The 14,361-nt window shown below is 40.1% G+C and overlaps 1 protein-coding gene across 6 annotated transcripts in view; it reads left to right on the top strand.

The window, feature by feature from the left end:
• Positions 1 to 14,361, top strand: part of LOC123366829 (palmitoyltransferase ZDHHC14) — a 328,341-nt gene that overhangs the window by 128,063 nt on the left and 185,917 nt on the right. For all 6 annotated transcript variants that reach the window (XM_045010630.1, XM_045010631.1, XM_045010625.1 and 3 more), the window contains 2 exons: positions 2,401 to 2,449; positions 11,799 to 11,901. In XM_045010630.1, the coding sequence (XP_044866565.1) occupies positions 2,401 to 2,449; positions 11,799 to 11,901 (152 nt within the window). The remainder of the gene's footprint in view (positions 1 to 2,400; positions 2,450 to 11,798; positions 11,902 to 14,361) is intronic.

Raw genomic sequence — 14,361 nt, forward strand, 5'->3', positions numbered from 1 at the left:
GCCGTGGCTGATCACTCAGAATCATAACACTTTACTCCATCCCAGTCTGGGATGTGACAGTGTGTCTGACAGCTTGATTACTGGCAAGAGCACAGTAGGATTAGTGTTTTCGAACCAATGGTTTGAGTTCTCTTACCCTTGTGGAAACTATCTAAGAGAAGGACTTAATATTGAAAGTTATAAAGGTTTTCAAAAACTGCTTGACTACCTTCTTCTCCTGTATGACTCTAACTTAAAGATTAACTCAATTTGAGTTCATTTATCAGCAACCCATCATGAGCTGGTCAAAGGTGTCTCTTCAGCCACTTGTTGCATGGTTCTTGGTGGACTGATTCTTTTGAAACCTTTATTTAAAAAGCTGCTGGTGTCATGGAATATTAATGTGCTCCTGGGAAGCTCTTTTTGAGCCACTCAGTACCTGTGAGTTCAAGTTTCTGATGTGGAAGGTTATTTTCCTAGTGCTAGTGACTATCTCAGAGTGAGCTAACTTCAGGCTGTTGTGACTGATCAATCTTTACCAAATCTTAAAAGAATAAAGAGCTGTGGACTCATCTGAGATGCCTTTGCAAGGTAGTTATGGAGTTCCACCTTGATGAGCTAACTTATCTTGACAATATTTTCCCCAGCCTTCCCTGCCTAACTCATGAAAGATTTCATTATGGGCATATGCAAAGTAGTCAAATGGTCCTTATTCCATACATTTACAAAGCACAGAAGCAATCTTATCTCAGTCTCTCAATCCTGCCGAACCTCCCTTGAAGTCCAAATTTCTAGCATCTAGAGTTTTATAACTTTGGGGGCATGTCCCTTGAGTTGGCCAGATTTGTGAAGCTTGTTTTGTATTTTTTATACATCCTACAGGCTGTCATTGTTGCACCTTTTTTGGAGGGAAGCTGTCTTACCCTTAAATATACTTCAAAAAAGAAAACATACATTATAAGCTTTGGCTTTGTTCTTTCTGCCTGCTAGAATTACCTAATGATGCTCTTTTTCTTTTTGACATCCACTTGCGCTGTTTTATTTCCAAGAGTGAGAATTCTATACAGATAGTATCTTTGGAGAAGAGAAAATTACTTACTTAGTAATTCTGCTTCTCTGAAATCATCATCTTGCAGGATTCTCACTCAACCACCCACATCCACTCAGTTTCAGAGAGGAAAACCTTTTCAATATAGACTTTATCTTCGTATTCATTCAACTTCTTTTTTAGGCATTAATTTTTCAGCCATTTTGTTTTTGTGATTGACTTATTTGGATTGAGGAGCCTTCACTTTATGGTGAATCAGGAAGTGACTAGAGATGTATGACCACCAACAGGGAGTGTTGTTCACACACCTACCTGTTGCTGGTGTACTTAAGGGCCTGACACCTGAGAGAAGTTGTGCCATGAAACTAAGCTGCAAGTGTGAGAATCCTGGGGAAAAAAATCAAGAATGAAAAATATAAGGCAAGTTATTTTTTCCTTGTTTTAATAGCGACCACTCTAAACCACTAGTCTGGCCCATGGAAATGGCGTCTCTTAAAAGATCGTCGTCATCAAGATTTTTTTCCCCCCATCAGATCCTCTTTGGCTAAGGAGGGAGAATTTTCTTAAAAGGGAAATATTTAAGATGTATTAAATGAATAATGGTTAAATGATACAGTAGAATGCAAAGTTGTTTATAATGTGTGTAGCATTAAGGGCCAGTCTCTTCAGCCCCTTGGTATCAGTTCAGTGCATAGGGACTGGAAAGTGGACAAATCTCCCCAATGTGGGGACTCCCCAGTGAGCATGGAGCTGGCATAGCTATCTTCTACACCACCCTTCCTCTCTGGTGTAAGGAGTGTGCCCGGAACATGCTGGCTCTCTGGCTCTTCCCAGCTAGTGGATGTTGCCCTGGTGGCCATATCCAGTCAGCATAAATTGGAGCAACTCTCAAGATATCCTAATGTAGACAGGGGCAGGAGGTGGTGTAGAACTGGCCCAAGGAACAGAGAACTGTATTTGGCTTATTTGCACAAACTTGCCTGGCTGCACCCAGAGTAAGCTAGGGACTGCTGAAAATCTGGGTCATAGCAGGGTGTATATCTTACAGGATTTCCAAGCCCAAAAGTAGCTAACAGTCTTTTCTTTTCCATATTAGGGTGGAAAAGAACAGAGGGATAATTAGAAATCTTATTAATGCAAAACGGTGCAGACATCAATCTGGTATTACTGAGAAATACCCTGCAGATGTTAGATCTGATTATAACTCTGCCACTTTTTTGTTGAATAACTTCAGCTGTAATACTTTCAAAATATAATTATGCAGCTGATCTTCAGGCTCTTATTGTTTTTGATCTGTGGATGTGATCTATGATGAAAGCAGCCTATACTGAAAATTCTTACTCATTCATAAAATTTGTTTTTTGTTTCCACAGGATCACAGCAAGCAGGATTCCTAAATGCCCTCAAGGACAGTCCAGCAAGATATCCTTTCATTAAAATGTGCTGTAGATTTTGTTACATTAATATTAAGGAAGAAATTATATGCTAAATGTATCCAGGTTTTGGTTTTTTTGCGGTTGTTGGATGCATGGAATTGAGACTTTCTCAAGAAAGGTTTCACCATTTGGTCTAGTATTTCTGCATCGTTTCTCATTTAGTGTTGCATGTAGGGAAGAAAAGAGCTCTCCTTTTTTTATTATTTTGCATCTTTTGGGCGGTCTATTGTATTCTAGGTAAATGTATATAATGTCCATTTAACATTTATTGACGTCACACACACATTTCAAGAGATAATTATACACATTTGCTGAGTAATACATCCACTCTCATGAGAGGAAAACATTTATTTGGAATTTGTTGACTTTTGGTGGGATAGAAAAAGTCAATTATAAAATAGAAAACCAAAATATTAAGTGGCACCAAACAGTCCAATATTTCCAAAGTATACTTATGCTGATAACTTTGTCAGTCATTTAGGACAGATTTTACTGTGTCCTAGGTAACATTAATTCAAGTAACAAGTTGTTTGTTAGATTCCCTCAACTGCACCCCCATCCCTAACTACCTTTATACATGTAGCTCAAGGCATGTCTACACAGCCCTTCAGTTCAGACTAAGGGGGTGCAAATAGCAATGTGTACTGAAGTGCTGTGCTGTAATTCCCCTGTGTGGACACTGTGTACATGAATTGAAAGGTCCTGAGTTTGCACTAATGTAGTCCTCTTTGAAGGACTTTGAAGAGGACTACATTAGTGCAAACTCAGGACCTTGAAGTTTGAACATGCAGCATCCCACGGGGGAGTTGCAGCACAGCACTTTTATGTGGACTGCTGTTCCCACTCCTTTTATCTGAACTGCAAGGTCGTGTAGACATGCCCTCAATGTCACTGTGCTATTTTAATATGTTCCACCAGCTTCTTGCCTTTTTCACAAGTTCTCACCTGTGAGTGGCATAGGACTCCAGTATGAAACTGGAGAAAAGCCTGGTGAGAGTCTTTGGGTTAAGTTTAGAAGCGAGAGCGTGTGGTGGATGAGGCTTTCTTCAGACAATTAACTGAAGTTTCCAGAACACAGGCCCTGGTTCTAGTGGGGGACTTCAGTCACCCTGACATCTGCTGGGAGAACAATACAGCAGTGCATAGACAATGCAGGAAGTTTTTGGAGAGTGTTGGGGATAACTTCCTGGTGCAACTACTGGAGGAACAAACCAGGGGCCATTCTTTTCTTGACCTGCTGCTTACCAACAGGGAAGAATTGGTAGGGGAAGTAGAAGTGGGTGACAACTTGGGCAGCAGTGACCATGAGATGGTTGAGTTCAGGATCCTCACAAAAGGAAGAAAGGAGAGTAGCCAAATACAGACCCTGAACTTCAGAAAAGCAGACTTTGACTCCCTTAGGGAACTGATGGGCAGGATCCCGTGGGAAGCTAATATAAGGGGGAAAGGAGTCCAGGAAAGCTGGCTGTATTTTAAAGAAGCCTTATTGAGGGCACAGGAACAAACCATCCCGGGGTACCGAAAGAATAGCAAATATGGCAGGCGACCAGTTTGGCTTAACAGTGAAATCTTCAGTGAGCTTAAACCCAAAAAGGAAGCTTACAAGAAGTGGAAACTTGGACAGATGACTAGGGAGGAGTATAAAAATATTGCTTGATCATGCAGGGGTGTGATCAGGAAGGCCAAAGCACAACTGGAGTTGCAGCTAGCAAGGGTTCTGAAGGGTAAAAAGAAGGGTTTCTACAGGTATGTTAGCAACAAGAAAAAGGTCAGAGGAAATGTGGGACCCTTAGTGAATGGGGGAGGCAACCTAGTGACAAATGATGTGGAAAAAACTGAAGTACTTAGTGCTTTTTTGCCTCGGTCTTCACAGACAAGGTCAGCTCCCACACTGCTGTCCTGGGCAACACAGTATGGGGAGGAGGTGAGCAGCCCTCAGTGGTGAAAGAACAGGTTAAGGACTATTTAGAAAAGCTGGACATGCACAAGTCCATGGGTCTAAAGCATCCAAGGGTGCTGAGGGAATTGGCTGATGTGATTGCAGAGCCATTGGCCATTATCTTTGAAAACTCATGGTGATTGGGGGAGGTCCCAGATGATTGGAAAAAGGCAAATATAGTGCCCATTTTTTAAAAAGGGAAGAAGGAGAACCCAGAAAGAGAAGCCTCACCTCAGTCCCTGGAAAAATCATGGAGCAGGTCCTCAAGGAAACCATTTTGAAGCACTTGGAGGAGAGAAAGATGATCGGGAATGGTCAACACGGATTCACCAAGGGCAAGTCATGCCTGACCAACTTGATTGTCTTTTATAATGAGATAATTGGCTTTGTAGATATGGGGAAAGCAGTGGTCGTGATATATCTTGACTTTAGCAAAGCTTTTGATACAGTCTCCCACAGTATTCTTGCCAGCAAGTTAAAAAAGTATGGATTGAATGAATGAACTATAAAGTGGATAGAAAGCTGGCTAGATTGTCGGGCTCAATGTCTAGTTGGCAGCCGGTATCAAGCAGAGTACCCCAGGGGTCGGTCCTGGAGGTGGTTTTGTTCAACATCTTTATTGATGGTCTGGATGATGGGATGGATTGCGCCCTCAGCAAGTTCACAGATGACACTAAGCTGGGGGGGAGAGGTAGATACACTGGAGGGTAGGGATAGGGTCCAGAGTGACCTAGACAAATTGGAGGATTGGGCCAAAAGAAATCTGATGAAGTTCAACAAGGACAAGTGAAGAGTCCTGCATTTAGGACGAAAGAATCCCATGCACCGCTACAGGCTGGTGACCCACTGGCTAAGCAGCAGTTCTGCAGAAAAGAACCTGGGGATTACAGTGGATGAGAAGCTGAATATGAGTCAAAAGTGTGCCCTTGTTGCCAAGAAGGCTAACGGCATATTGGGCTGCATTTGTGGGAGCGTTGCCAGCAGATTGAGGGAAGTGATTATTCCCCTCTATTCGGCACTGGTGAGGCCACATCTGGAGTATTGTGTCCAGTTTTGGGCCCCCCACTACAGAAAGGATGTGGACAAATTGGAGAGAGTACAGTGGAGGGCAACAAAAATGATCAGGAGGCTGGGGCACATGACTTACAAGGAGAGGCTGAGGGAACTGGGATTGTTTAGTCTGCAGAAGAGAAGAGTGAGGGAGGATTTGATAGCAGCCTTCAACTAGCTGAAGGGAGGTTCCAAAGGGGATGGATCTAGGCTGTTCTCAGTGGTGGCAGATGACAGAACAAGGAGCAATAGTCTCAAGTTGCAGGGGGGGCGGTCTAGGTTGGATATTAGGAAACGCTATTTCACTAGGAGGGTGGTGAAGCACTGGAATGGGTTACCTAAGGAGGTGGTGGAATCTCCATCCTTAGAGGTTTTTAAGGCCTGGTTTGATAAAGCCCTGGCTGGGATAATTTAGTTGGTGTTGGTTCTGCTTTGAGCAGGGGGTTGGACTAGATGACCTCCTGAGGTCTCTTCCAACCCTAATCTTCTATGATTCTTTGACTTCTACTCCCAGGTGAGAACAGTTAACACAGGGGTTCTCAAACTGGGGGTCGTGATCCTCAGGGGATCGCCAGGTGGTTACATCGGGGTCACAAGCTGTCAATTCTGTGGTGCTGACAGCCCCGAGCCCTCATTAAATTAAAGTATCCCCACCATTGTTAATTTATAAGGGGGGGGGCTGATGCTCGGAGGCTTGCTGTGTGAAAGGGGTCATCAATACAAAAAGTTTGAAAACCACTGAGCTAACAGACAGAAAAGGCTGGAGAGCTGCCATAACTTCTACTTGACTTCCTGCTTAAATTTCTGTGGGACTATAGCCCTTCCAACTTCCCACTAATATGTGTGGATGGCTGATATATAGATATGTGAAAATATTTGCATCACTCACAAAGCCAGTGCAAAAATCATTCTTTACACTGGCTCTGCAAAAGCAAAGCCTTTTTACTGTTTTACCTTAGAATACTTGCTCTTGTGCACAAAACTAGATTTTTGCCCAGAAATACACAAAAATGGCAGTTTTGCCTATTAAAAACAAAAAAACAACCACACCCCACACACACCACCTGGGATGGATTTGTGGAAAAACTTCAGTTTTATTAATTGGCAGAATCTTACAATGTTTGCTAAAGAAATATGTAAAAGGCAGAAGTGACAAGATTTCATCCCTGAGTGTTGTCACCTGTATATTTCTAAAATATCAAGTTTGCTAAATTCTGCAGACCTAACTTTTATCATGTTCATTGATTTGTGTGTTCATGATGTAGAATCATTGAGCCATAACCTCCTTTTTAAGCAAGGCTGCTTGTTTGTGCTTCCTAAAAACTGGGATCTATCCTAAATAGCACAACAATAACTTCCACATAAAAGAATTACAAATTACTTCTAACAGTGGATTAGTCTTTCAGTTCTCTCAAAATGGGAAAAGCTTTCAGTTGTTCTTAAATCAAAAGGTAATTGATCCAACACTTGCGGATCCTTGTACAGGAACAATAGGCTTTTCATAATTTGCATTCAGAGTCATGCCAGTTTGAGAGGCTCAATAGAGCATTTTGTAGAAGCAGCTCTTTTAGAATGTGACATGTTGGACAGTTTAATAGGTTGGTTGCAATTCCTAACAATACAAAATAAAATTGCATCAACATCACTGGGAATTTTGTTTTGGGACAAGACAGTTTGTGAAGAGAGAGCCTTGCTTTTCAATGGATACCTCACTAACAATGCTATGTGACAAACCGAGCTGTACAGGTCTCTAGCTGTAGTAGACAATATTACTGTACTCAATAGCTGAGTCTAGCTGCTGTATATTCAACAAGTATGTGTAAATCAATTATCTTTTTAATAACTAATAAGCTTCTACTTTATTTGCTTATCTTGATGAACAGGGAGTTAAATAAATAGCTCCCTACATATTAAACTGAGAATACATCTTTTATACTGTACCTTTGTTTTCCTTGCAATTCCTACATCTTCATCTGAGCACCTCTTATTTAAGTGAATTAGCTTTATTCCTTTTACTATAAATGTAAAGGGACAAATTCCAAAACACTTACCTTGAATCAAAAAACCTTATTATGGAAGCTCACACTCAGTGAGTCCTCAAGCACAAGGTTCAGCAGTTCACTCCTGCACTTAGGGTACGTCCACACTACCCGCCTGATCAGTCTATTGGGGATCGATTTATCGCGTCTCATCTAGATGCGATAAATTGATCCCCCAACGCTCTGCCGTCGACTCCGGAACTCCACCAGGGCGAGAGGCGGAAGTGGAGGCGACGGGGGAGCCGTGGCTGTCGATCCCGCACCATGAGGACTAGAGGTAAGTTGATCTAAGATACGTCAACTTCAGCTACGCCTCCCTAGTGTAGACCAGGCCTTATTTGAAAGTGTGAAGTGAGGAGCTAACTGAATATGCCCAGAACAGTGGGTGGGTCTCCCTCCCTCAGGAGTCCTGGCAGGTGCAGATAGTGTAGCCTGTCAGAATGACCTATGCTTCCCTTCCTCACTCAGGTGCTGTGAGCATAAATTCATCCATGTATTTAAGTTCCTCAAACTGCATGGTGATGACCTTAGAAAAGCTTATACAAGAATACCCACAATATGAGATCCTGTAAAGCAGTGTGCTTAATTAAGCATCACTAACAGTGCTCTGTTAATAAGGGAATGTTCTATAATTGGTCCCACCCCAATAGGTTGCTCTGGGGGATGCAGTGCTCCAAAACTTTGATAAATCACCAGGTATAAAATAGTCTCAGAAGGGAGTGCTTATAAGCATTTAGCCACTGACCCTATAGACTCTAGCACCTGGTGGCTTCCTGAAAAGTGCTTGCATACATGGTTAAAAGGAAAGGATTATTCACTAGGGCTGGCAGAAAGAAAAGGTTGAAAATATCTTAAGTACAAAAACAAGGAGGAGTCCGGTGGCACCTTAAAGACTAACAGATTTATTTAGGCATAAGCTTTCATGAGTAAAAAAACGCACTTCTTCAGATGCATAGAGTGAAAATTACAGATACAGGCATAAATATATTGGCACATGAAGAGAAGGGAGTTACCTTACAAGTGGAGAACCAGTGTTGACAAGGCCAATTCAGTCAGGGTGGATGTGGTCCACTCCCAATAATTGATGAGGAGGTGTCAATACCAAGAGAGGAAAAATTGCTTTTGTAGTGAGCTAGCCACTCCCAGTCCCTATTCAAGCCCAAATTAATGGTGTTAAATTTGCAAATTAATTGTAGCTCTGCAGTTTCTCTTTGAAGTTTGTTTTTGAAGTTTTTTTGTTGAAAGATGGCTACTTTTAAATCTGTTATTGAGTGTCCAGGGAGATTGAAGCATTCTCCTACTGGCTTTTGTATGTTACCATTCCTGATGTCTGATTTGTGTCCATTTCTTCTTTTAGATAGAGACTGTCCGGTTTGGCCAATGTACATGGCAGAGGGGCACTGTTGGCACACAACGGCATATATCACATTAGTAAATGTGCAGATGAATGAGCCCCTGATGGTGTGGCTGATGTGGTTGTGTCCTCTGATGGTGTCGCTAGAGTAGATATGGGGACAGAGTAGGCATACAGGGTTTGTTACAGGGATTGGCATACAGCAAACAGGGTTTGTTACAGGGATTGGTTCCTGGATTAGTGTTCTGTGATGTGTAGTTGCTGGCGAGTATTTGCTTCAGGCTGGGGGGCTGTCTAAGCGAGGACTGGCATGCCGCCCAAGGTCTGTGAGAGTGAGGGATCGTTTTCCAGGATAGGTTGTGTTATTGTGGATACAGACTAACATGGCTTCCCCTCTGCTATCTTAGGTACAATGGCTTAGTCCTTAGCTGAAATCAAAGATAAACAGTTTTTCTTAACTCTGTCCCAAGGGGGCAGTCAACTATAAGGATAGGAGGGTAACTGGTGTTCCTCAGACCTGATATCTGGGGAGTCTTTTCTAGTCCAACCCTGTCACAGAGGACAATTTAAATATAGATGAGTAGATCTTGCTAGACAGTGTTCAGTTGTGTCGTTGGCAATTTCACTTAAGAGCTCTACCACACTGTCCTGCAGCGGTCAATTTTAGGGGGGTGGTGTGCCTTCTGCCTGTATCCTGCTGCTGCCAAACTCCTGCCAGGCTCTCTGTTCACAGGCTGCCTGCTGCTGTGTCTACAGCTTGGTCCCCAGTGCAAGCTCCTTTCCTGCTCATCTGTGACCTTTCAAATCACTCCTGAGGGAGAGGAAGAAAAGTAGCAAACCTGCTGCTCAGAAATTCATCATGGTTCTTCTATCCATCCTGTTTCTGCAAGATATAGTTCTAAAGAGCTGCATATAAATGTTTTATACCCTAAGCAAAACTAATGAATTGTTGGCTCATTTCCATTTCTGCTTGGCTTTGAAAGTTTCTGCCATTTAAACTAAGTTGTGTTAGAGCAAAGTTGTTGCCAGTGGCTAACGGGCATTATAATGACTTTGCAAATTTAGCAATATTTTAAGAGATTTTTATGCAATTGTATAATGTATAGTTCCCATGTTTATTGGATCACAGCAGTGTTATGGTCCTTGACTGTTAAATAATGCCTTAAATATGTTTGTTGTAATTTTTAAATGATAAGAGACCAGGGCATTCCTGGTATTGCTTTTTCTGGCTTCTTTATTTTCATAGTGCTAAGGAGTCATGCATATTTCTCTTTCTCTTATGTAAACAGGTATTGATGAGGATATGAGTAGTGCATTTTGTGGCCTACAATGTCTCTGTTTGTGAATATTTTTGAGAAACAGTTGTTTTGGAAAATGACTTGTATAGATTAAGTGTCGTCATGTTCTTTTCCAGTTGCCATGTTCCTTATTAATTTATTATATATTTTTGTAGGAGACAACACTTTTTCTCTTCTTTGGTGTATATATAGACTATCAAACATAAATATATTAATATATAGAATAAGACGAGTTCCAATTTCCTAGCTATTGTACATAAACTGAAATAAATAGCAATTGAAAGGATAGACGTGGTCTTTTGGTTGTAGTAGCTTGCTGTCTTACTGAGATAAACAAGGTTTAAGAGCAAAATATGATACCTTGTCATTGAGATTGTCTTTAAGTCACAGTTAAAGGCATGTTGTAAGTTGCACTGCACAGCACCTAATGTTGACCAATTTAATAGTAACATAGATGTTGGTCCTGGAAAAGGCTAGTTACTGATTTTTTGGGAGTTGTAGTTAAGGTAAAAAGGCCTCTGCAGAAGGAAGAGAGGGAAGGTAGATTGGAAAGAAAGAAAAAGAAGAAAAATTAATAAGATCATAGCTTAAAAGTAATATTGAGGTACAGTTGACTGAATGGTGAAATATTTTGCTTATGTTCATTCTGTAGTAATGAATAAAAAGGTTTTTGGTGGTTTTCAGTGCATTGTTTCCAGTAGGAAAAATCACAAAGGTAAAAGTTGTAAATAGGCCTTGCAAATTCCTCAGTCATGTGCCTACGGCAGGTGTGTGTGTGTTTGTTTATAACAGAGCAGTGAATGTAATCATGATGGTAATGGAGAACAAGTGGCATTTGTACCATACCTAGGCTAATATGTTATCATTATGATTTTGTAGGACATATAAAATTGGTATCTCTGCTTCAGTTATAGAGGACAGACAGCATGGTCTACTACAGTGATACTCAGACCTCAGTGGTTCAGGAGCCAATTTAGCAATCCACATTACCCAAAAAAGCTACAGTAGTGTGAATTCATTGTTTCATTTACTATAATACTATATATTCATGTTGAAACAGTATGATGGGGAATATTTAGTTTATATATATTATTCTCACAAGAAAATGACTGACCAAATATTATTTATCAACTACAATTGATTAATAACATGGTAAAAGCATCCTGATTGGTTAATAATTAAATCACAGTGTTTTAATATCATGTGCTGCAAAGAGCCACAGGAGATGCATTAAAGAGCTGCTTGCAAACCTCAGTCTGAATCTCACTGGTCTAATAGATTTCACATGAGACTGAAAGCCAGAAACTCATAAACTGTTATTTATTTGAATTATTGTAGCTCCTAGAAGCCCTAATCATAGGCCACCACCCCTTGTGCTAGATGCTATGAAAACACAGTTCTAATCTCATCTTTGTCACTGACTCATCGTGTGGCCTTGAGTAAGTCATGGAATGAAGCTCTCTGTCTGTCTATAAGTGAAACTATGTACTACCATTTACTTACATACTTTCCAAATACGGGTGTTTTGAGGATTACTCAGCAAATGTTTGTGCAGAATTCAAAGTGCAGTACTTTAAAGACATAAATCACTATGTGAGTGCTATTATTAATTATTAGATTTCATACAAATTTGTACTTCCTTGACTTTTAATCACTGTGCTAGAAGCTGTCGTGTGTTTTTTTTCCGTTTGGTCTATTGTTGGTCTCTCAGGTTTTCATACATATTTGATCAGCTCCAATCAAACAACAAATGAAGATGTAAGTTCTTGACTTCATAGTGTAATTGTATACCTGTTTTCATTTAGTAAATATTAAAGGATTGTTAACTTTCATTGTCTGTATTTTCAGTTTCTTTCCTGTAGATTCTGCTGAGTATCCCCCCTTCCCCGCAAAAAAAACCTATCTGCATATTTGTATGTGTGTCTTGGTGAGGAAGGAGGTGATAGGGCACCATGACCTGGTAACACTTGATGCAGTGACCACTGTTTTAGAGATTCATTAGGTGTTTAGTACATTCTACCCCAGTTCTAAAGACTTCATCATTCTTTCTCATAGTCTGAAGCTTAGCTTCATAATAACTATATATGATGTTAAACAACCACCTTAAACTTGCAGGGAAAATGCAAGTTACAAAAGTAGTTTTAATCCTTTTTGACATTAGATGGGAAAATATTGATTGGGTTATAACTAGGACTGTCAATGGCAATCAACTCACACGATTAACTCGAAAAAATTAATTGCGATTAAAAAAATTAAGTGTTATTAATCGCACATAACAATAGAATAGTATGCAGAATGTTCACTTTATATTATTTATTACAAATATATGCACTGTAAAATGATAAAAGAAATAGTATTTTTCAGTTCACCTCATACAAGTACTGAATTGCAATTTCTTTATCGTGAAATTGTAACTTACAAATGCAGATTTTTTTTTGGTTACATAACTGCACTCAAAAACAAAACAGTGTAAAACTTTAGAGCCTACAAGTCCACTCAGTCCTACTTCTTATTCTGCCAATCACTAAGACAAACAAATTTGTTTACATTGACGGGAGATACTGCTGCCTGCTTCTAATTTACAGTGTCTCCTGAAAATGAAAACAGGTGTTCGCATGGCACTTTTTTAGCTGGCATTGCAAGGTATTTACGTGCCATATATGCTAAACATTCATATGCCCATTCATGTTTCAGCCACCATTCCAGAGAGCATGCTTCTATGCTGATGATGCTCGTTAAAAAAATAATGCGTCAATTAAATTTGTGACTGTACTCCTTGGGGGGAGAATTGTATGTCTCCTGTTCTGTTTTACCTGCATATATTTCATCTTGTAGCAGTCTCGGATGATGACCCAGCACATGTTCGTTTTCAGAACACCTACACAGCAGATTTTACAAAACGCAAAGAAAGTACCTATGTGAGATTTCTAAAAATAGCTACACCACGCGACCCAAGGTTAAAGAATCTGAAGTGCCGTCCAAAATCTGAGAGGGACAAGATGTGGAGCATGCTTTTAGAAGTCAAGAGCAACACTCTGATGCAGAAACTACAGAACCCAAACCACCACGAAAGAAAATCAACCTTCTGCTGGTGGCATCTGATTCAGATGATGAAAATGAACATGCGGCAATCCACGCTGCTTTGGATCATTATCAAGGGGAACCCGTCATCAGCATGGAAGCATGTCCTCTGGAATGATGCTTGAAGCATGAAGGGACAGAGGAGTCTGTAGCGCATCTGGAACGTAAATATCTTGCAACACCAGCTACAACAGTGCCATGCGAATGCCTGTTCTCACTTTCAGGTGACATTGTAAACAAGAAGCAGGCAGTATTATCTCCTGCAAATTGTAACCAACCTTGTTTGTCTGAGTGATTGGCTAACCAAGAAGTAGGACTTAGTGGACTAGTGGGCTCTAAAGTTTTACATTATTTTTATTTTTGAATGCATTTTTTTGTACATAATTCTACATTTGTAAGTTCAACTTTCATGATAAAGAGTTTGCACTACAATACTTGTATGAGATGAACTGAAAAATACAATTTTTTTGTTTTTTACAGTGCAAATATTTGTAATAAAAAATAAATATAAAGTGAGCACTGTACACTTCGTATTCTGTGTTGTAATTGAATTAATATATTTGAAAATGTAGTAAACATCCAAAAATATTTAAAATAAATGGTATTCTATTGTTGTTTAACAGTGCAATTAATTGTGATTAATTTTTTTAATCGCTTGACAGCCCTGGTTATAACCAAGGTTCAATAAGACCCATTAGAACAGTTTCTGGGAACAGAAAATGACAGACACAGAAGAAGAAACAAACAAACAAAACCAACAAAATGCAAGTGAAAGACAGTTCTTCAAAAAGTCTCTGTATTTTATACACTTCAGTTAAGTGGGGAAGTATCCAGCTGTCTATAGCACCCTTTTTCCAATGTTTTCCACTAGAATCCTACTTAATCTGTAAATCAAAAACAACTCAGACTTGAACAAAGCTTCAGAAAATATCAACCAGTCTGGTTTTGAAAACAAGTTCCATCATGTGTCTTGTCTGTCTTTTACTTTCTGCCATTTAAACTAAATTTTGTTTGAGGGCTCTGGCAAGTGAGGGCTGGTTCTCCCAACAGAGAATAAATCATTAGTTCAGAGGTCAGCCTTATCCACTTTTACAGTCTCCATTCTACATGGAGGATGGGTCCGTTGGTTCCAGTGTC

This window comes from Mauremys mutica, chromosome 3, assembly GCF_020497125.1.
Source record: "Mauremys mutica isolate MM-2020 ecotype Southern chromosome 3, ASM2049712v1, whole genome shotgun sequence".
Taxonomy (NCBI): Eukaryota; Metazoa; Chordata; order Testudines; family Geoemydidae; genus Mauremys; species Mauremys mutica.